This window comes from Pogona vitticeps, chromosome 6, assembly GCF_051106095.1.
Source record: "Pogona vitticeps strain Pit_001003342236 chromosome 6, PviZW2.1, whole genome shotgun sequence".
Taxonomy (NCBI): Eukaryota; Metazoa; Chordata; class Lepidosauria; order Squamata; family Agamidae; genus Pogona; species Pogona vitticeps.
This window is the reverse complement of record NC_135788.1, coordinates 43419086-43443347: the sequence shown is the minus strand read 5'-3', so window position 1 is coordinate 43443347 and position 24262 is coordinate 43419086. Positions and strand designations below refer to the sequence as shown.

Genomic DNA, 24262 nt, shown 5'->3' with positions numbered 1-24262 from the left:
GAGAAGGGGGGCAAGTTTCCACAGGAGAGTGGGACTTGTCAGCAAGTAGAGGCTTTGGAACCGCCGAATCTCAGATGACAGTCTGTTTTTTGGAAGAGTTCCCTTCCTACACGCAATCTGTCTCGTGAAGTCGCCATGATGGTGAGTTAGCTGCTCAGAGAGGGAGATATGAGATTTATTATCTGACTGCAGAACAGAGATTAACAATCTGCTGCTAAGCTACAGCAAGTAAAATATCAAATCTGCTGTTTGAAAGCTGATGAGAAGGAATAATCTCAAGCGGCATAACTTTGTTGATGCCTGTAACATTGGAGTTTTCTTTACTATGCCACAGCTCAGAAAACGAAACCAACTCTGTGCTTTTTCTCTCTTAACCCTTCCTCCCAGAGAAACTGGCTTCTCATAAATCTATAAAGTCAGGACTTAAGAACTCTAAATAACTCTGCATAATTTAACCTAAGTGACTCTGTATCTGGCTACAAGGTGGTCTGTAAATCAAATAATATCCTCCCTCGTAAGACTTTAAGTGTGGACTAGCTAAAAAGCATGTGGGAAATCTGAGTAATTAACCTGCTGACTGCCACGGCCATGGGAGGAGGGGGAGAATCATCATCGCAAATCACAGTGGATTATATCAAAGGACTTCTTCAAGAATGTCAATTTAACATTAATCATTTTGAGACTCAACTTGAGATCAGAACTTGAAAATGACTTTTTCTGCTCTGCACGAAAAGATTGAAAGCAAAGACAAACAACTTAACTAAATCTTTAATGAACAGCCTTTAATGTCGGAGAGGGAAACTGCCTCAAAGCAGCACAGACAAATCATCGAACAGCTATCGTCGTCAGAGATAGAGAAGAAAAAGACTTCTTTTTTTTTCAAAGGAGGCCTAAAAAAGACGAAAGGGGGGGGGAGGGAGAATGTATATCAAGACTGTTCCGAAAAGAAAGAATGTAAAGGGGGAGAAATGGGCAAAGCTGAGGGCAGAAATTTACGATCAGAGATCACACACTATGTTGCTCCAAAACCAAATCACTGACTACATGGGGGTGAAATTAGTCAACCGTATAGAAAATGTCTTAAAGAAATAATATAGATGGCATTTCAAAACTGGAAAAAAATGAATGAATAAAGGAGGCAAGAGGGTAACTTTGGTTTGATAACACCGGAGCTGAATATACAAAGTAATAAATGATGATGAATAATAATAGTGGATACTTGTTTGTGAGGCACGCAAATTGAGACATTAAATATGTGTGATTATAATAGTGACAATGTTGACAAGATTAGAGAGGCCAATCCCGGTTTGATGACACTGGAGTTGATAAATAAAAATGAGAAAGGAGGAAGTTACTTGCTGAATAAATAATAGAAATCAATTGGTTTAAGATACACACACACACACACACACACACATATACACACACATACATACACACACACACACACACACACACACACACACACACATACATACATACATACATACATACATACATACATACATACATACAACTAACATAGAAAGCAACATGACTAATATACTATGAGCAAATTTGGCCAGACATGAAATTTAAGGCTAGACAAGCGTATGTGACTTATGACTTCAGAAATGATGATGAATAATAATACTGGATGTTTTGTTCTTGAGGCATGTATATGGAAATATCAAATATGTGTGAACTATAAGAGAGATTATGCTGACAAGATTAGACATACAGTTTTCTGTTTATAAGAATGGAGATCATCGAGGAATGAACAGGCCTGTGTGGCTATTATGGTGGATAAGTAATTTTAAAGAGGAAATGAGGAATGTTTATGATGAGAGTTAGATGGATGGAAATGCAGATGAGAGAATTTACAAAATTTATTATAAATTTAGGATGTTAGATACTTAATTAGATATACGACATAGGGATGTGGAAGATAACATGTGTAGATGCACACGGATATATTATTTCTGTAGTCAGAATTTACGTAATAGATAAGCTGGTATGGGAAACACCTCCCCGCCTGTATGTTTTGTTAGTCTTGTATGTTTTGTTAGTTTTATGTGTTATTGTTTTGTAGGTATTTCTGGTTTTTGTAGGTATGTATGTTATTAAAAATAATAAAATGTTAAAAAAAATAAGGCTGAGGGCATTACTGTATTTTATTTTGCAAGCCAGAGAATGCCCTATGCTACATTTGATGGAGACATATTAAATTGAAGCATTAGGGTGTTTTCAGTAAAGGTGTAGTTTATGGGTCTATGTTGAACACTGTGGAAGCACATTAGTCTGAAAGCTGTAATACTGGTTTGACAAAGCAACCTGGAATGCAATTAAATGTATGGTTGAATTAATGCCTTTGGTAAAATTGCCACTGCCTAAATTGGATTTTTATGGATTCATGAACATGTCTCATCATATTCCTCTTATGACTTGAAATATGTAGCTATGTTGCCCTGCACGATAGGTCATTATCAGTAGGTGTACTCTATGACTGACAAGTCTGGATCTAACTCATTATGTTAAATACTGACCTCCCAGCACTGTTCCTAAACAAATCACTTTGAATGAAGAATGTACCTGTATTAATCATTATATAGCACTCCACATAAATCCTCTGTCTTTGTCACCACAGTCCTAAACAGGTTTACATTGAAGCATGCTGAGGAAACTGGGATTTATTCCCAAGTAGATACGTTTAGGATTGCAGCCCTGTCGATAAATCCTGAGAAACTTCTGGTTGAGACAGAATTTTACTAGTAAGTAGAACACATTGTATCAGCAGCTACTTTTGAATTCCTCTGCCTTTGCCTCTCCTAGTTCATTTAAAATTCTATAAAATAGCAGAATAACGATTACATACCAAATTGGTATAGAAAATAGGCAAACAAGGAATTATGCATTAGTATAGAAACTAAGTAACCACAAGTATTTGCTTTTTCTGAATTCTGTCACCTGAAATCTAAAGTCTAGAAATGAGAAATGATGTGAGCTGGCTGAAAGACATGTGTGTACAGGCCTCAAACACTTGCTCTAGTATCTGACATTGAACTATGGGGGACTGAAATGGGTGTGTGTTCTATTCTCCCCCATCAAACATATAGTGGTCATGATCTGGCTAAAAGTAGGAACTGTGTGATGTTATGAGTTTCACTGGCACCCTCCTAGCTTCTCTCCTGTAATTTGAGTTTTGCCTGGTTAAAAAAAAATAGTGCTGGTGGAATTTCAAAACACATCACATATAGCTGTTTTGTCATATTAACTGATTAGCCCATCTGTTTAGAATTATCAGGCAGAATCATGTGAAGGAAACACAGAGTTTAATGTACAATAGATGTAGCACTCTGCATTATCTCTAGCTTGCAGATGTGCACTCTGGAGATCACTTCATTGAAAGAAATGGTGCTTCTATGCTTGCATAAATGCGGAAAAAACCCAAATATGGACTACTGTTTGTGTATGGTAAAAGAAGAGCATTTGACCCATCAGCTCTTGAAATAATCAGTTCTGGTATCTGTGTATGGCCTCTTTGTTTAAGCAAGAGGCAGTTGAGTGGGCCCTAACCTTTGTGCCAGTCTGCAGGTATAGTTCTGCATGTTTGGATAGACTAAGAATGGAGACCAAACATTCTTTTAATCTTTTAATCTTTTTTATGTTTTCATGTTTTAATATTTTTAATTGTATTTTAAAACATATATTGTTTAATTTATCTTTTAATATTTAACTTACTGTGTTTTTTAATTGTGTGAATTTTAATCTTGTGAGCCGCTTTGGGTCCCTTGTTAGGAGAAATGCAACATATAAATAAAACTAATAATACTACTACTAATACATTTGGGTACTACTACTACTACTACTACTACTACTACTACTACTACTACTACTACTACTACTAATAATAATAATAATAATAATAATAATAATAATAATAATAATAATAATAATAATAATAATAATAATAATATATTATTATTATTATTATTTATTTTATTTATTGGACTTGTATACCGCCCCATAGCGCTACAAGCACTCTCCGGGCGGTTTACAATTTAATTATACAGGCTACACATTGCCCCCCCAGCAAGCTAATAATAATAATAATATGCTTCTGTATTGTATGTGTTTTAGAAGGTGTGGAAGGCTTGAGTGGATTCAGTCCCAAATTCTGATTTAAATTTTGCATGGACTTCCTTTTTTAGATGGGCTAAATTTAATTGTTAAAGCCAGGCTACATTAAAATGCTAAGATCAGATGTGAACTTATGTCTTTGTTAATGGCCAATTTATTTGTTTGTTTGTTTTATTCTATTCTATACCATATATTTATTTATTCATTCTGTTCTATGCAAGAGCACTAATGGGGTGTTTGATTAATTAATTAATTAATTTACATTCAAAGACCAAACAAATTTAACAATAAAAGAATAAAACGATGCAAAGGACGCAACATATACCAGACAACAGCTCCCAAAGGATATAAAATTTATGTCAGAGTTTATATTGAGTTTATGTTGGAATTATCCAACCCTTTTGGGGAGGGAGAAATCACTAGATAGCAACACTCCTATTATTTCTCTTAAGGAACTTGCAGGAAATAACAACAGTTATTCTGTTATTCTCAACATCAGTTATTCAGTTATTCTCAATATCAAGCCAGAGAAATGTTCAGTGCCAAGAGAATATATAGTTAAGGTTGGTTTTCCAACTTTGACAATTTTAAATAAAACTGATTATCTAACTTAAATTTGGATACAGGCACTGAAATAACTTTTTCGCTCCAGTAAAATAATCTGCAAAGGAAGAAGGACAGCAAGAGTGTAGTTTTGTTTGCTTTTTGCAGCATAGCTATGCTGCCCATATCATAATTGTAGACGATCAGTCTGGGATGAAGAAAGAAAATACTTTGGGAAGTTCTGATCTTCCCACATAAGCAAATTCTAAAAGAGCTGACAGATTAGTTTGCCATAGTCTGTGTGTCTTTAAAGTTTTATTTTATTCCCCCATGACAGCATCAAGATCAAGTTACTTAGTGAGATTGTTGAACTAATGATAACCAGATCATCAGTACATCCTTTACATATTATTCTGATGAGACAATGTAGATTGGAACCACTAATGAACTGGATAAAGGCTAGTAAATTCAAATTGCTGTTAGTTGGTCTCTGGAGATGTTTTACTGACTTTGGATGGGATACATATTGTACCTTGTACAGTACTAGGTTGGAAGTAACTTTGGGATTTTTTAGTTCTCCATAAGCCTTATTTGGGATATTGAAGAAGCGTACATAACACGAAGCTTATTTCAACAACGTAGGCTTCTATAATTAAGCACAGACACTCTAAAATGAAGATATCCGGGTTGTAGTGCATATTCTGTGTGGGGCTAATCTTAATACAGTAGTTCAGGATCCTAACCTGGTTCAGAAGAAAATTCTATCGTCAGACATTTGATTGGGGACTGTTGTTCCAACCATACTATCCTCATAAGATCTGCACCATAATTCTATGCGTTTGGGGGGCTAATTGTAATACTTTGAAGCCTTAAATTACCTGAAAGCAGATCATGTTTAAGGATGTTCCTAATGTGGCTGAAATGCGAAATCTGCAGTAGAAGTCCTTATTTTCAGGATCCAGGATGAGACCCAGGAGAATGGCAACCAGTAATTTCCCAGTGGTGGGACTATGGAATACACTTCCTTAATAAAGAAGTGAAGCACCAACCTATTTATAATTTTGTGGAAATGTTAGAAAAAATTAAAAGATAAAAATATAAAGGATTATCTTAAATCTTCTAGCGTGTCTGCTCTAAACTTCTCCCTTTAAGTTTTAAGCGATTTTATAATATTTATAGTCTTTGTATAAGGGGAAATGGCCTATAACAGGTTAAAGCGAGGAAGTATATCTTGGGATTTTTTAATAAATATCTGGCTGCCTTTGAGGAAATTTGGAATAGAAAAAGTGAAAGCGGATGCCTAGTTACAAGAATCTAAGTCGGGGGAAATCAAATTGCTTCATGCCCTGTGTATGTTTTCGATGTGATCTTTTAAAACAGTTACATTGCTTAAACCACCTCCGTGATTAAAGCTACTTTACAGCACTTGGACAGTGCAATTCTTGAGTTCAGTTACTTTCTGTTGAGGAGGGTGCATTGCTTACTAACGGAAAAGCAAGAAATGTAATTCAGTGGGATTTTCTTTTAGAATTTTTGGACGAATTCGACATGAATAAGATCGGCGTGCATAACTAGGTCACAGGAAGTAAGTCTCACTCAATACAATGAGAATCGAGTCGATCGTGGTATTTATTCAGCATGCCAACTTAAGGTGCAACACCCGAGCACCAAGCAGCCTACTACCCATTGCACAGTCCGAGGCACCAAACTTAATGTGATGCGGTCTTGCCTAGAGAGTGCTAAGGCCAGTTTCCCTCCTGCTCTGAAACGGACACCATCGCACTTCAGCGGAGCCCGAGCGCAGGCAACAGTTCGCTCTTCCCCCTTTCATCTTGGCAGCGGAGTCGCCTCGGTTCACTGCAACCAGCACCGACACGGTCCCGAGAGTAAAAAAAGCTGTTGCTACGTGCGGTGACGTCATCGCCCCATTTGAGTATCTTTTTCAATGATTGGTTAAAGATGAGAACAGCGCGGCGGAGCTTTGCTTGCTATTGGCTAGGCGGAAGGGGGCAGGGCCGAGGGCGCTCGGAGGCCTTGTCCTACGGGTGCCCGCGTAGTTATTGTCTGAAGGTTTTTAGGCCTCTGAGCGGCTGGGATTTGGCAGCGGTTGGGCCTTGAGGGCTTTCCACTCTGCTTCTTGTTACCAGTGTGGGACCCACTTCTGGGGGCAAGAAACGCCTCCGTTTGGCTGCGGTGCGGAGGAAGTCTCCGAACCGGCTCTGACGACGCTGCCGCCCAACCTTTTTCGAGAGTGGCGCCAGAACAGAGAGAAAATAACATTACATTAAACTAATCCGCGACGCTTTCTGGGCCCTCTTGGGACAGTGTTTAGTCGCTCGTTTCAGGCGGTGGGCGTCATAAAATACATGCGATATATAAAACATTCCCCCTCCAGCTTGACATAAAGCATCTATGGCCGCAACGCGCAATTTAGAAGACAGGAGGAGCGGCAGAAAAAGCTATACGCGAGAACGCGCGCGTTGTAGGAGTGTGAAGGGAACTGTGTATGTGTGTGCGCGCGCGCGCGCACGGGCGGGCTGAGCCGAGAAAGGGGAGGGGGGGCCCCGCTCGCCGTGGCTCGCGCCGAGTCGACGTGTGTGCGCGCCCGCGCCGCACAAGGCAGAGCGAGGGTCTCTGAAGCAAGGGAGGGGGGGATGGTGGTCTCGTTGTGCGAAGGGGTGTGCACGCGCATTAGCGTGAGGGGAACCTTGGGGCCCGCTTGAGAGCGAGTATCTGTGTGTGTGTCTGTGTCTGCCTGTGTGGGCGCGTTCGCGCTGGGTAGGAATCTTTCTCTGGAGAAGGAAACCCCCACCGACCGCCCACCCCGAATCTGCGGTGCATGAGGGAAAGGTGTGTGTGTGTGTGTGTGTCGGCCTGGGGTGGCCTTTTTCTCATCCCCTCCGTTTATTGTTTTTAAACCTTTTTATTTATAACTATTTATACTGAGGCGAGGGCCAAAACAATTATGGCAAAATCAGGAGGAGGAGGTGGTGGCGGAGGCGGCGGCGGCGGCGGCGGCAGCGGGGGTCTAACCTGGGTGGTAAGTTGCCTGGTATTTGTCTCTTCTATTTCTTAATTCCCCGCTGCTGGTGCTTTTCTTAGCAGGCCTAGCCTGCAAACAGAAGCGGAAGGCCTCGGGGGGGAAATAATGGAGGAGCGAAGATGCCGGTTGGGATGGAGGATGGGGATGCGGGGTGAAAAAGGGAAGGTTGCTTCCTGGGAAAGGTGGCGAGGGCTGGTGGGTGGTGCAGGAAGGAGATTCCGGGAAAGGAAGGAAAGGGAAGGGAGGCGGTGGGACCGTGGCTTCGGTGACATGGGAAGCTCACATGCTGGATTTGGTGGAGTCGGACTGTGTGGCCTGCACGGCTTGATACTTCCCAGTGAAATGGAGGCGTGAGGCATCCACTCCTCGTGGTGCTTGCTGTAAGTGTGCTGGAGTTAAGACTCCATGCCTGGTTTGCTTGCGTTGGCCAGCTAAGAAAAGAGACTGGTGCCCCTCTTTCCTCTTTACTTAAAGCCTTGAGACAAATTGCAGGCTGCTTTGATGTGTTTTGCAACAAGCCAAGGGTGGGGTTAAAAAGAAGCTGTCTTCACAGCTGTTGTGGAGTTCAGTCCATACCTGAAGGATTTGTTAGCTTTCAGAGAGCTGGTGCCTTTGTATTCCAGCCTGTGCTCCTGTTTTTAATCTCGATCTCAACCTCAGCCTAACAAGTAAAAAACAAACAAACAAAAAAAGTAAAAATGAGAGGATGACAGCTTAGGTGTTGATGTAAAAAAATAAGGGGTATGTCTAGAGTTGAAAGTTAAGTAATTGTAGGCAGACATGTGCTGAAAGGGAAGAGGTGTGATTATTAAAAAATGTTCTTTTGGCCCAAGTATAAGAGATCTCATTTTCCTTCTTAAAAGACCCCTGGAGGGAAGAGAAAGTTGAATGGATACAGTTTCCTTAGCCAGTCACTAATTTACTTTTATCTCTCTTGTTCAGCAGAGAGTTCAAACTAGGGTCACTTTCTTGATGGAACTGGCAAGAATAGGAAACATGGCAGAATAGTGGCAAGACAGCAGTTTGGTTCTGGAAGGGGGTTAGCTGTTCTTGGGTTTTGGGTTTGTGATTTTTTTTAGATTAAGTGTTAACAAATATTGCTTCTCTAATTTTATTTGAATTTAGCTCTGCAAAAAAATTTACATTCCAATTTTTAAAAATCTCTATCTTGTAAAGGAAAGTGTTTCTTAGCTTTTCTATTCTTTTGTAAATTGAAAAAAGTAATGGATCTTATATGTGTCTTAGAATGTCTGTTTATCTGAAATGGCAGACATGCTTTAAAATAAAAGAGAATGAGATGACTTGACTATTCAGATATCTGGTATTAATTTGCTTATGTCTTATGTTGTCATTGTATTCTTCTGTGACAGCTGGCACAGTTACTTTCTGTACATATGCAGTTCATATTTGCAAAGAGAAAGCAAATTTAACATAGCTTTGACAGGCAGTAAGTTGGACCATATAAGTTGATCTGTGGGCAGGAAATGACTTCAGCCTGCTGCCTCATGTGGCATCCCACTTCCTCATAAGCAGGTCAGATTCATGGGTATATATACCTTCTTGGCGTTTGGAATGATAGGCTTGAAGCAATAGGTCTGCCTGCTAAAATGAGGTTCCAGCTTGGCATTCAGACTGTTGTTTTAAGAGGATATGGTCGAATACACTTTTTCCCAAAGTTTCATCTTTCATAAATAAATAAATAAATAAATAAATAAATCTGTAGCGAGTAGAGGATCTGTGAACTTTACCTTTTTATAAAATCTTCAGAACAGGAACCTGAGCAAATAATCATGGTTCAATAAGTTGAAATCAGCTTCACGCATTTCTCCATGACTATCTTCTTCTTTCTTAACATGACAAAGCAAGCTGGGAAACCATATTTAATATAGCTTCCTGTTGCATCTCAACTGTAAGATTATAGTAATTGATTTCCAAACAAACCAGGATATGAAGTCGTAGTTTAAAGTTGGCTTCTATATCCTGGCTTGCTTAAACCTGTTAACTATAAATATAGTAGGGAACTGGCAATGAACCAGTTCTAGCTTATCTGTATGCAGGACAGAGCAAAATGCTATGTGTGGGTTATGAAATTTTGTGTATCTTAGTTAAACTAATGTTTGGGTGTATGAACACAGGCACTGGTTTTAATTACTCTGTTTCTAACTTGCATTTTATAAAATGTATAGTGTATAGTGTAAGACAATTTTGACAATGTATGCAAATTGTAACATCTATTTTATTACTTTATTGCATAGTACAATTTTGACTAAGTTCTACAAAAATAAGTTACTTCACTTCACTTACTTTATATTTACCTCTTACCTCAGAGTTCCTGTTCTTTTTGCTTTCTGAATAGTCTTTCAAATGTATGGTTATATCCAACCTCTAATATATATATGTCACCTTTTTGCTTTTTAAAAAAATAAAGGTTACACAACCTGCTATTTTATTAAAATCTAATTGATGCCTTCTAGATGAGTACATCTCAGTCTCAGATGGAATATTTTAGTTATTGTAACATATGACAGTATTATTCCTGAAATTGACAGAAACTTGTCAGTATTGAAGTGTCCTTATGTGCTCTATAGTCACGTCTGGCTCATAGTGACCCTATGAATGAGTTGTCTCCAGAATGCCCTGTCTTCAACAGCCCTGCTCACTTCTTGCAAACTGAAGCCTGTGGCTTCCTTTATGGAGTGAATATATATTACATTTGGTATTATTCTTTTCTTGATGCCTTCAGCCTTTCCTAGCATTATGGTCTTTTCAAGAGTATCCTGTCTTCTCATGTTTTATGCAGAGTAAGACAGCTTCAGTTTTTTTTTTTTTTTTTTTTTTTTTTTTTTTTTGCTTACAGTGATAGTTCAGACATAATTTGCTCTTGAAACTAATTGTTCAAATTTCTGGTAGTCCAGGGTATCTAGAAAGCTCTTCTATAGCACCGTATTTCAAGCATTTTTTCCCTGACAGCCTCCTTAGTTGTCCAGCTTTCACACCCATACCTGGTGGTAAAAGATACAAGTGCGTGGATGATCTTGATCTTCATCTCCAATGACACATCTTTGCACTTGATGTGTCTGTCACTGGAGGCAAAATGAAACATCACTGTCACTTAGGGAAGTACTTAAACAAAAGTTAATCATTTTCAATACCACATACTTGAAGAAGACAGTTAAGTAAATTCTTATGAAAAATATCTTTCTAAAAGTCTTCCACTGAAATCAACGTAGTATAAAAAGTCCCAGACTTTGGCTAGGTTATACTATTTTTTTCTTGGAAATTGATTAGGGATGATCCAAAAAAAAAAAAAACAACTTTTGATTACCTGTCTTTTCCTCATGGCCCTTCATCAGGATGATTCTTCATAGGGTTGCAGAAGACACTTTCTTTAGATTTGTGATCAGTGCTCACTGACTGATTTAAGAAGTGTATAAACTCATATTTTTAAACTGGCATATGATGTTTAACCTGTGTTCTTAAATCTGTACTTATTTGTACTTGATTTTAATGGTTTCTGTTGTAGGGTTGATTTTGCTTGAATTCAATGATTTTAAGGTTACATTTGGCTTTACACGGTTTTATTCTATCAAGTTTGTAAGCTGATGTGAATGCTACTAAGAAAGAAAGAAAGAAAGAAAGAAAGAAAGAAAGAAAGAGCAAGCATATCAGAAATTAAAGCTAACAAATACAGTGGACCCTTGACTTACAGATGGCTTGACTTACAGACTTTTTGAGTTACAGACTTCTCTGGCTGCAAAATTTAGGTTTGACTTGCAGACTGAGATTTGACTTACAGACCAGAAAAAAACCAAAATGGAACAAAAACGGCCTGTTATGGGATTAATCGGTTTTCAATGCACTGTAGGTCAATGGAGACTTGACTTACAGACTTTTTGACTTGAGAACGGACTTACAGACTTTTTGACTTCCAATACGGATTAAGTTCTCAAGTCAAGACCTCACTGTATAGAGAGAAAAATGTTGTGGTACCTTAAAATTTAACATATATTTTAATTTAAAATATAAGGTGCAACAATGTGTTTGACTCTTGGATTTTTGTTTGATTGTTTTGTTTTTCAGATATGCTTGCACAGACTAACAGCACTACTTCTCCATAAATAAAGCAGTATACTCTTGTCATGATTTACTTCCTAGCATATCTTCTACCAGAAATGTTCCCTGTACAGTATATCTCTCCCTACTTCCACCTGAAATCTACAGAAGATGTGATAATTGGTTCAGAATTATAAATGTTAATAATGCAACTTCTGAAAAATCTGAACAATGTGTATGTTGATCAGTGTGTTTTCAAAATAGGATTTTAAAAATACTTGGTGTGTATCGCTGACATGCACTGTATCTTAAAGAAACACTTTTAAATAAGTTGTGGAACTGGATAAAGTATTTCCTTTTGTTAGAAGTTTAAATTTGAAACTATTCTTACTTTATTTCCTCTTGTGGGCACTGTGTGAGTGAGTTGATCTATGTTTCCAAAGAGAGCTTCCTGCTAACATTTTTTGCAGTTCTTCTTGGTCTCTGTAAATCATGCAATGGGATTTGTCCTGGATTTGTTTTGAGACTGTTGGAACATTATAGAGCTTGAAAGAAAGTTTATTGGTCTGTGTTTAAAGGAGACGTTTCCATTTCTAGCATGTTAGAGAGATTGTGGTGACCGATGATACAATTTTTCTGTTAAAAAAAGTACAGGCCTTAAGTGTACAAATCTTAGCACATTTACTAATCTTGCATTTGCTAACAAAATTGTTGTTTTGCCATACTGAAAACACTTGAAGGTAGGCAACTTCTACAAAACACAAAGACAGCTTTAGTTGTGTTTCATATGTGAGATCTGCTTTTTTCTGACTTTCTCATTTATGTGTACAAGTCTGAAACATCACATAAAGTGTATCTGTTGTACTGGAAATAGTGGTAAGAGTTAACAACGTCTGACAAAAGTAAAAGAATAAAGTGCAAAAGCAGGACTGCAGTTAGTTAAAAAGATGAAAATCATGAGTAGAGAACAATACAATTTTAATGTTGAGAAAGAAGATATCAAAATTGTTAAGGATTTTTTTATACTTTAATCATCAATCCATATAGAAACTGCAGTCAAAAAATCATAAGAACGATATTTCGAAGGGCAATAGTGAAAGAATTACAAAAAATAATCAGGTATAAAGATGTGTCACTGGAACCCAAGGCCAAAATCCTCCACAGTATTGTATTCCCAGTTACTATGCATGGGTGTGAAAGTTTGACAGGGAAGGAAGATGTCAGGGAAAAATTGTTTTATTTGAAATATGATGCTAAAGGAAAGTTTTGTGTATACCCTGGACTGTGAGAAAGATGAACTGGTGGATCTTAGATCAAATCAAGCCTGAATTAGCTGTAGGCAAAAATAATGAAATTGAGACTGTCATACTTTGGGAACATCACGAGAAGGCAAGATTTGCTGGGAAAGGTGGAAGACAGTAGGAAAAGAGGAAGACCAAATATGAGATGAATTGACCCTATAAGTGAAGCCACAACTTTAAATTTGCAGGAGTTGGACAGGGCTTTTGAGGAGAGGACATTTTGGAAGTCACTTATTCATAGAGTTGCCACATGTCAGAAGTAATTTGAGGACATGTAATAACAATGATTATTCAGAAAGGATGGTTTTCCTACAGTGATACCTGCAAATAGTATACTTTGTACAGACAGTAACCCAAACTCAGTTTAATTTTTGAACTAATGGAACAGAGGTAGCCTTGCTGCAGTGCGTTCCCAGTTGAAGATGGACTAATAATTCCTTCCCTGATACCAAAGTTATGCCAGACATGTCCAAAGTTAGAATTGCAAACAAAAAATATTTACAGATAAAAAGAGGCTACAAGATTTTCTCTGTAATTAGTGTTTTAATCATCCAGGTATATTGGGAATATGTAATTTGTAAGTTCAGATCATGATCTGAGCCACTTGTTCTATTGTACAGTATGTCAAAAAGTGATGGTAATATGTTTTCAGAGGCACCTGTTTCAAGCAACATAAGCATTGTTGCTGTTATGTTTCAGACTTTTACAAAATTTAATTGTGTACCATGGAGGAGTGACCCTAATTATATTTCATTTTGTAATTAGATGTTGTTCCAATACCATATATTAACCACAGCTTTTCTTATGTGCAACAGAATTAGATAGCTTCTCCCCTTGCACGTTGTAAAGTGTTTGAATCATGAGCTTTGCAATGCAGTGGGCTGGATCCGAATATAATAATACAGTACTTGGTGTGAACCCCAGTGGAATTGATGAGAGTCCCACTGATTTTACTGAGTGTGCTCCAAGGAAATCTGGACCTAACACACATATTTAGGCTTTAGAAACAGGAGATTTCTTTAAAACCCATTGTATATTTCAAGGAGTATGTTTCAGTCTTTGTAGAATAATAGACAGGTCCAATTAATTTGTTTCCGATATACAGTATGCCTTTGTGTAAGGGTATGTCAGATATGAACATGCGGAGGACCTTAATGTAGGAAGTATCCCTTTTAAAATTATTTATTTTTCAGTCTAGGAAGGGCTCTTTGAATTAGAACTAAAAGAAAGTTGGCACAGAATAATAATGCCAGTTTAGAGTGATACTATTTTCCCATCATGCCAAAGTGGTAGGATGCAGTGTTCTACTGTTGTAGTATTTGTTCCATCTTCAGTGGAAGTCCTTGCAGAGAATGTGTAATACTGTAATAACAGTGACCAGACCTACCTGGCTAGTCACTTCTTGACATGCCTTGTCTTCCCCTCTAGGCTATTCTTAATCCCAAATCATAAGAGCCAAGCATAAACATAAACATAAAATAAGCATACAATAAAAATTCTTAGTAAGCATAATGATTACAAGGCACTCTCAGCAGCTTGAGGTTTCATGTGTTAACAGTTTCAACTTCTCATTTTAGAAAAAGTTTTCTTATACAGGATACAAAGTAACTATAATAGCTGCCTGTCTTGAAATATATGCTTAACTTCTTCTTAGCTTTCCCTTAACTGTTAACTGACTAAAACTCTTCTCTCTTCTTTTAAACCTCTCTTGTCTTCGCTGAATTCACTCTCCTTTTAGCCAGTTGTGTTGTTCTTGATGTTGCTGGGTAGAATAGGTGAGGGTTCCATCACAATAACCAAAGCTAAGGTTTTCCTTGTTTCCCAAATAACATTTTCTAGGAAGGGTAAGAAATCACCATATCAGGTATATTTGATAAAAACAAATTCCTTTGCACTGCTTTTTGAGAAGCAAGACCATGGACATGCACATGCTGTGATTGGGCAACCTGTAGGCTAGCCATTGTTTTTGCTTCCCACAAAATATAATACAGTGGTGCCTCGCTTAATGAGCGCACCGTATAACAACGAATCCGCATAGCGATCCCGTTTTCGGGATTATATAGTTTATATTTGCTACAATCTCCATCTATTTGGTATTAAGAGTGTAGTGTGCTTTATTATGAACATGGAGTGCTGCTATACCACTGCGTGGTAGTTTTAACAGATTGGCAAGTAATGTAGCAGGGGATCCTCAAGCACTGGGACACCTCCGGGATTTCCCTGGATTACAATGCCCCCTTTGCCATGTCCATTTCATGGTTAACCACAGGGTGTGGGATTGAGTTAAATCATGATTTAAATCTAACTCAATCCCACTCTTCATGACCCCATGAACCAGAGCACACCAGGCCCTCCTATCTTCCATTGCCTCCCAGAGGTCTGTCAATTTCATGTTGGTTGCTTCGCAGACACTGTCCAGCCATCTCATCCTCGGTCGTCCCCTTCTCCTCTTGCCCTCACACTTTCCTAACATCAAGGTCTTTTCCAAGGAGTCTTCTCTTCTCATCAGATGGCCAAAGTACTGGAGCCTCAGCTTCAGGATCTGTCCTTCCAGTGAGCACTCAGGGTTGATTTCCTTTAGAATTGATAGGTTTGTTCTCCTTGCAGTCCAGGGGACTCTCAAGAGCCTCCTCCAGCACCACAATTCAAAGGCATCAATTCTTCGGCGGTCTGCTTTCTTTATGGTCCAGCTCTCACATCCATACATCACAACAGGAAAAACCATAGCTTTGACTATTCGGACTTTTGTTGGCAAGGTGATGTCTCTGCTTTTTAAGATGCTGTCAAGGTTTGTCATCGCTTTCCTCCCCAGAAGCAGGCGTCTTTTAATTTCGTGGCTGCTGTCTCCATCTGCAGTGATCATACAGTCCAAGAAAGTAAAATCTGTCACTGCCTCCATATCTTCCCCTTCTATTTCCCAGGAGGTGATGGGACCAGTGGCCATGATCTTAGTTTTTTTGATGTTGAGTTTCAGGCCGTTTTTTGCACTCTCCTCTTTCACCCTCATTACAAGGTTCTTTAATTCCTCCTCACTTTCTGCCAGCAGAGTGGTATCATCTGCATATCTGAGATTGTTGATATTTCTTCCGGCAATCTTAATTCTGGCTTGGGATTCCTCCAGTCCAGCCTTCCGCATGATGTATTCTGCATATAAGTTAAATAAGCCGGGGGACAATACAACAACAACAAAATGATTTAAATCAGTGGTTCTCAAATTTGGGTCCCCAGATATTCTTGGACTGCAGCTCCCAGAAATCCTGGCCAGCACAGGAAGTGTGAAGGCTTCTGGGAATTGTAATCTAAGAATGTTTAGGGACCTCAGTTTGAGAACCATTGGTTTAAATTTAAAAATCAGATTTTTTTAAAATTTAAATTGCAATTTAAATTGTGATTTAAATTACTTTGATTTTGAAAAAAAAAGATCAATTTTTATCCGTCCTGGTTAACCAGCATGCTTATATTTTATTGTTTGTCTCATCAGTTTTTGCCTTGGACCCCATCACAACTGGAATGTTGCCACCTACCTAATAATTTATTTGAAATTCAATTTGCCCCTTGGGCTGGAAGAGATTCTGTACCCTTGTAATATAAAGGTGTGCATGATTATTCTCTCCCCTATATTTTGGGGAAGAAATGGATTATGTTCTCCAAACTGATTTTCCTTTATCTGGATTAAGGTGAAAGTAACCAACAACACATTGTAATAGTTACGGAAGATAGTGATAATAACAGCCTGTTTTGTTTCATTTTTTAATGTGGTCTTAAAACTACAGTACAATAATTAATACACTGTACATAATGTAATTATGGTAAATCAATATAAAATGTTAAGTCAAACACTACATTTCAAGTGATGTACCAATATTTCTGCCATGTGATAAATAAATCCTGTGTGTTTTCATAATTATCGTATAACCCAGTTTCATAATTTGAACATTATCCCAGGTCATCTATTCTGAGATTATGGGACTCTTCCCATATCTTTTGAATTACATTTTTTTTGATGTCTTGCTATTAGTATGTTGGGAGCAGTGCCTAGGAGCCCAAAAACCACACAAGTGACTTTAAGTTTGCATTTACTGAGCAGCAGCCATCCCATATGGTCCAGAAGTAAAGCCAAACTACAATTTGTTACTGCTTGAATAAACCTTTAAGGAGGGTCAGGGTTATGTGCTTTGTCTTCTCCATGTGAGGTGTAATTCTTTCTGGATTGCAGTGAAGCATGATTTGCCATCTTGAGTCACACAACAAACAATGGTTGGTACAACTGGAAGCTGCAGAGGAATTAATATGTGAACCCAAGGCCTTGATTCATTGACATAAAGCCAAATCATGGGTGGTTGTGTTTTGAACAAGCACCTTCTAATGGTTCTCATTTGGAACCAAGAATAATTTCAAAATGTTTTTTAATCACTGGTGTATATGTCTCCAGTCCACAAAGAAGTAAAATTAGAAGTCAATTACACTCTAGTCTGAATCCTTAAAATCTGCAATCTGTAATGGTACAAATTATTTCCCAGATTATAATTTATTTACAAAAACAAAGACTATGGGAGCATGTGTACTATATATGGGAAAGATTTTCTTTAGATTTTTACCTTTTTCTAGCAAGAACATTATAAATGTTACTACTATCCATAGCCTTTCAGCAAGACAGAAAACTGTTGTTGTTTTACTCCATAAAAAAGCTTGTTTATAGCTGTGGGAATATTTTAAGAACAATTGAAATGAATTCATGGTGTTCAATTATCTTGCTATTTTTATTTCAGACATTGTTTGATAATCAGAACAATGCTTCAAAAAAAGAAGAACCAGAACACACAAATAAAAATGATTCAAAGAAGATGTCTGTTGAAAGAGTTTATCAGAAAAAGACTCAGCTTGAGCATATACTTCTCCGTCCTGATACATACATTGGTTCAGTGGAACCTTTGACTCAGGTAATTTACATTTTTCTGCCCATTAAATTGAGACATCTGTATTGCTGGAGAAAGTGTCAAGCTATGTACAGTATGTTTGTATTTGTCTAAGAGCCAGTGTGGTGTAGTAGTTAGATTATGAGACTGGGAGAGCCATGTACAGTTTCCACCACCTCTATCATCATCTTAGAACTGCAGAGCTGAAACAGACACTATGGATAATCAAGTCCAACCCCAGTTAAGGAGTCAAAGCGGGGAATTGATCTCCTAGCCTCTGACTCTGCAGCCAGATACCTAAACCCTGAGTCATAATACTTATTAAGTGTCATTGAACCAGTCATTCTTTTACAAGTTGACCAACCTCATAATATTTCTATACAGTGGACCCTCGACCTACGGAATTAATCCTTATTGGAACGGTGTCCGTAGGTCGAAAAGTCTGTACAGTACGTCGAAATCCGTAACCGGCCCAAGAATCCCCCCCACAAAAATTTGTAAAAATAGAACTTACCTTTCTGAAGCCTTCCAGGGGTCCCCTGCTGCCACCATCACCACTGCTTGAGGCCTCCGAGGGCTTCTCCGCCACTGCCGGAGGCCTCTCAGAGGTCCCTTGCTGCAGCCATTGCCACTGCTGGAAGACTCTCGGAGGTCCCCCACCGACACAGGCTTTCCCAGGGTGGACTGGGCCTACCAGGGGAGGGCTTCCCCCGGTAGGCCTGGTCTACTCCCCAGGCTTTCCCAGGCAGTAGATCGGGCCTACTGGGGGAAGCCCTCCCCTGGTAGGCCTGGTCCACCCTGGGAGAGCCTGCGTTGGCGGAGGGGGGAACTTCTGGAGGCCTTCCCCGCCGCCATCTGAGGTTTCTTGGAGGTCTCCTGCCACCACTGATAGTGCCTCCGAAGCACTATTGGCGGTGGTGGGGACCACTGAGAGGCCTCAGATGGTGGCAGGGAAGGCCTTCAGAGGTGTCCCCCCGCCGCCACTGCTGGGAGCCATGCCGCGCCGGGCAATCCTGGCCATGCTCAGACTCCTGGACTTCCCCCGCCACCGCTGCTGGGAGCCGCTCTGCACCATGCTTGGACAGCAGCGGTGGCAGGGGAAGTCCAGGAGTCCGAGCATGGCCAGGATTGCCCGGCATGGTGTGGCTCCTAGCAGCAGCACCGGTGGTGGAGGACCTCTGGATGCTTTGCAGGGCTTCTCTGCCACCATGGGAGGCATCTCAGAGGTCCCCCCCTCCATTACCGATCGCCGCGTCCCATGGCGGTGGAGAAGCCCTGGAAGGCATCTGGAGGTACGATCGGTGGCCTACAGACTGGAAGGGGGAGGCGGGGAAAACACCAAATAGGTCTATTCTCTGGCCACAAGTCGATTGGGAATCTTGCGGCCAGAGAAGTCTGGACCTTGAAAAGTACATACATTGAGCCATGCGTACGTCAAGGGTCCACTGTATGTCCCTCTGAAGATTTATGTGTATGTATATACCTAGAGGGGGAAATCATGACCTTCTGTATGGTTATGAAGATTCTCAGTCATCCAGGTGAGGTTATCTGGAAGTTGAGTCATGGCAAGTGGACTTCTTTCTTACGTTCTATATGTTGTTTGACTCTACTTTCTGTCAGCCCCTGGCAAGAATATTGGCTAGGGACATAGGGAGCTGGAATCTGTTGGTATCCAATAGGCTATGGATTCACTACTGCTGGTTTATAAGAGAATGAAGAGACAAATAGTCAGTTTTAGGGATTGAAAATAAATGTGTTTTATAGATGTTAAAGTATTAGCAATAAATATTTCTTTAAAATTTAGCTAGTAGAACTTTTTTCTTTTATTCATAGACGATGTGGGTGTTTGATGAAGACATAGGAATGAACTGTAGAGACGTTACCTTTGTTCCTGGCTTGTACAAGATCTTTGATGAAATTCTTGGTAAGTGTTGTTTACTGCTTTCACCTTTTGCAAAATGCTTGGAAGATTGTAGGTATGTATATACTGGCCATAAATATAATTTTTTGTCTTTAAGTCATTAATGATAATATTTTGGGAATGTGCTGTGATATTGCATGTTCCCTCCTTTTACTGTTTACACCCTCACTTGTGAATTCCCCTACAGAACTCCTGCTGACCTTAACTGTCTCTTGATGTTATACCTTTATCAGTGTTAACATGATAATGTTAACCTGGCTATATTCCTAATTGCACATTTGCAAGACTAAGTTCAGCCAGTCTGTGATTAACTGTAAAAAATCTTTGGGGAAAAATTATATCAAGTCAAGATTAAGAGTGAATGGGGATGAAGACCAAGCAATTCCACACCTGTTCCCAATCCATTAAATACAGTAGCCAACTATTATTGCAGCAGTACTCGTCCCTATACATTTGTATGGAGTACTTACTAAATGGTGATTAAGTTTACACTGTGTGTTAGAAAGGATTATAACAGTAAAGGAGACACCATAATCACTTTATTAAAAAAAAATCGAGAACATCCAGTAAGTTTTACCAGCATTTTTGCAGTTGTTTCATGGTCTTGTGTATTGCCTGCTGGAGACATTTGCCCTTTAGCAAACTGCTGGAGCACATATGAAAGAGGGAGACGGGAGGCATGAGGATGGGAGTGGGAGTGACTGCTTGCACAAGGAGGTTTCAGAAACTAGCCTTGCACCACTTCCAAACAATTATGTCTTCTTGACTTGTGCAAAAAGTATTTGTACAAATGTAATTACATAATTGGATCTCTGAGAGTTAAATGGAAAAATGTTGATTAGATACTATATCAGTGTGTGTTAACTTGGTGTAATGGCAGTAAGAACTAGTTCTGACCTGAGATGGGCTATATGGTGTTTGATAATGCATTATCTTCTGGCCAGTTATCTTTAAGCAGTTTTTTCTTCCTGGGTCAACATGTTACAACAACATCTTGCATGAAATGAGGAGCCACAGATTTGTCCTGGAGATTTCCGTTCTCCAACATTACAGTTGTCAGAGGTCATAGATAGAGGTATATGTGAGATCATACAGGGATTTTGTGTGTGTGTTTGTGTGTGTATATATACATCTTGGAAAACTGGCAGAAGTATAATACACAAAATTCCTCAGAGGCTATTGTTTAATACTTTATGTAAGAAGGATTACAACTTGTAAGCTGTAAATAATAGATCCAGTAACATTGATTATATATTATCAGAAGAACGAGGATGCAGTTCTAAGTAGTGTGCTTGGAAGATCCCTTTGACCTAAGTTGACTAGTAGCATTTGTTACAGAAGGATTGCCTGTGGTGTGTTAAAGCTTTTATTTGTGCAGTTGTGTTGTGTATGGTGAATATTTATACATAGTGTGGTATAGGTGAAGTCTTCATTGAGTGTTCAGTAGGTGAAATACTTACTGCCACTAAGAAGTGTTGATTTTTTCTAGTAAATGCAGCTGACAATAAGCAGAGGGATAAGAATATGACATGTATTAAAATATCAATTGATCCGTAAGTATTTATTTATCTTTTATTTGCCTGCATAATGGGAATGATTTCTTGAAATGTATTATATTTAATTTGTTTATATTTCTAAACCTACTTGGCTTTATTTAGAATTAATGGGAGGGGGAATGTAAAAACACATCTTGATATGAAAACTGCTTATATAAGCATAGTTAAAGTGGAAGCAAGAGTTGAATTTTATTGTAAGACAAACTGGCCAGTACCCTGTTCAGTGTTTTACACCTATAAATCTCCCCCTGGTGGAAGTTGCTGCAGCACTCTAACACTGTGCCAGTCATGTGCTTGTCTCATGTAACTGGCACTGCATCAAATCACCACAACAGTTTCTTCAGTTACAGCCACATGCATGAAAATATTAAGCAGTGTACTGGCTAATGAGTGTATAAAAAGAGGGTAGTGTAAGGGGAAAATTGATTTTGAGTATCATGATATTTACGATATGTGTATCAGTTTTATGAATGCCAGCCATATAAAGCTTAATTTTTTTAATTAATCACATTGATCACTGAATATACAGTGATTTTATTTTTATAGATTTTTTTAAAAAAACACAGGTATCAGTCATGTGAAATCTGTGTGAACAACAGAATTTTAGAGTAAGGATGCCCTTACACTAGTAGATAGTTCTACTGCTAATGAAAAGACTATTTCTGGTTTGGCAGAAGAATTTACATCAGAAAAGTGATTCCCCAAATTCAGAGCAGTTCCAATTGTGTAAGTATTTGCACAGGTTCACTTTCAATATCACTTTTGTTGCTTCCTAGAGTGAGGTGTTATGGCTTAGATGGTTGGACTGCCTGGCCGCTAGTAGCATCTCCTATGTAATTCTGCTCTCAAGCCATTATTTGAAGCCTGTATGATGTTACTTCCACAAGCACACAATCTTAAAATGTGATGGAAATATAGGGTTCCCTGGAGAATAACTTGAAAATAATGTGACAGTTATATTGTTAATATGGAATTCAAAATCTCTGGCTATATTTTTGCCAAAATAATTATTGTTACCTTTCTAGTGAATCAAATATTATAAGCATTTGGAATAATGGAAAAGGTATTCCGGTTGTGGAGCACAAGGTGGAAAAGATGTATGTTCCTGCCTTGATTTTTGGACAGCTGTTAACTTCCAGCAATTATGATGATGATGAGAAGAAAGTTACAGGTAACATAATGCATATTCTATTCAGGACCACTTAGGGGACTAATTTTAGTAGCCATAATTCTATGATCTTTGTCTTGTTTGGTGGAAATGAAGTATTTTAGTTAAGTATATTAATTTTGCATCCCTGTAGAAGCGGACTTCTAAACAAAGCACTAATGCTTTGTAAATATAGTTGCTTTACTCATTGGAATATTTGGTGCATATTTTATATTATGTTATTAGGAGGTTTGCAAAGTGCTGAATAGTTTCAAAATAAAATTATTTTTAACTGCTACTCATTATTTTAGGTGGTCGTAATGGCTATGGTGCAAAGCTTTGTAACATATTCAGTACAAAGTTTACTGTTGAAACTGCCTGCAAGGAATACAAACACAGTTTTAAACAGGTACACTGGTTTCTCTTTGATCACTTATTTCTTTGTTGTTTGACTGAGGGGAAGAAACTTTAAAATAAGTTATAGTGGGATAAATATCCAGTTGTAACTCTTGTATGGATACTAATTAGTACAATAACATTTCTGGTATGTTTGCACCTTAAGAACATTTGTCATATTTGACAGATAGCAAATATATGTCTTTTGAAACATAGTTTTTTATGTGATTCTCTTTAATTGCCCTGACCCTAGTGGAGAAGTATCACAAACTGCTATTGGAGAAAATGCTGTCTCATATTTTTCAGTGTATTCAGCTTCCGGTCAGTGTATATATACAATGATGTTTCTTCTCACACAGAATCGGTGACTGGTTTATTTCTGAAGCACACAAGGGCAGGGAAATGTATGGGATTTTCACTGCTGTTTTCTTCATATCTTCTGGGATATGTGGAACATATAATTTCTAAACACGCTAGCGTCACATCTGTTATGAGCATTTTCTTTCTTTCTAGCCATTGTTATTACATATGTGTTATAGTATAGATGGAAATAATTTACTGTACCAGATTATTTTCTGATGGCTAAAATTCTTTGGATAGCATCCAATAAAAACTAACAGAAAAAGTTCACAAAGGTGATGACTAACTAGTGGTTTCCTATTTTGTTAGGAATTGTGAAGCTTTGGCTAAAATCTAGTGTCAAGTTGCAACTCAAGTAGGCCCTTTGAATCAGTGGAACTTACAGAGGAGTTGACTTTGTAATCTCCACTTATTCACAGGCTTACTGTAACCAGTTTAATTACTGGACTTCAACCACTGTTTCTGAGAGAGGAAGAGGAAAAATAAAAGTACAGGCTCTTCATGTTTTAGAATTTAGTTTTAGCATGTGGAATGAACATCTTAAGTAATTTTTTTAGAATGCAGAAAATTGGTACTAATGTGTATCTCTTCTCTCTCATTCATTCTCTTTTAAATGAAGACATGGATGAACAACATGATGAAGACTTCTGATCCCAAGATTAAGCATTTTGAAGGTGATGACTATACATGTGTGACATTCCAACCAGATCTTGCTAAATTCAAGATGGAAAAACTTGACAAAGATATTCTGGCCCTTATGACAAGAAGAGCTTATGATTTGGCAGGAGCATGCAAAGGGGTCAAAGTTATGTTTAATGGAAAGAAGCTACCAGTAAGAGACTCAGTCAAATTTTTCTATAATTCAACATGTGTGTTTTCGGAACAGTAAGTGATGATTTTCATTATA

General features: G+C 38.4%; 1 protein-coding gene across 3 annotated transcripts in view; it reads left to right on the top strand.

The window, feature by feature from the left end:
• Positions 1-6770: 6770 nt before the first annotated feature.
• Positions 6771-24262, top strand: part of TOP2B (DNA topoisomerase II beta) — a 59150-nt gene continuing 41658 nt past the window's right edge. Inside the window, exons 1-7 of one of the 3 annotated variants that reach the window (XM_020807678.3) lie at positions 6771-7702; positions 17829-17999; positions 19809-19899; positions 21386-21449; positions 22478-22623; positions 22911-23008; positions 23975-24187. In XM_020807678.3, coding sequence (XP_020663337.3) covers positions 7628-7702; positions 17829-17999; positions 19809-19899; positions 21386-21449; positions 22478-22623; positions 22911-23008; positions 23975-24187 — 858 coding nt within the window. In that variant the 5' untranslated portion in view covers positions 6771-7627. Of the gene's footprint in view, positions 7703-7765; positions 8086-17828; positions 18000-19808; positions 19900-21385; positions 21450-22477; positions 22624-22910; positions 23009-23974; positions 24188-24262 lie in introns of those variants that run through there. The other 2 variants (XM_073003411.2, XM_020807662.3) reach the window with 2 other exon arrangements.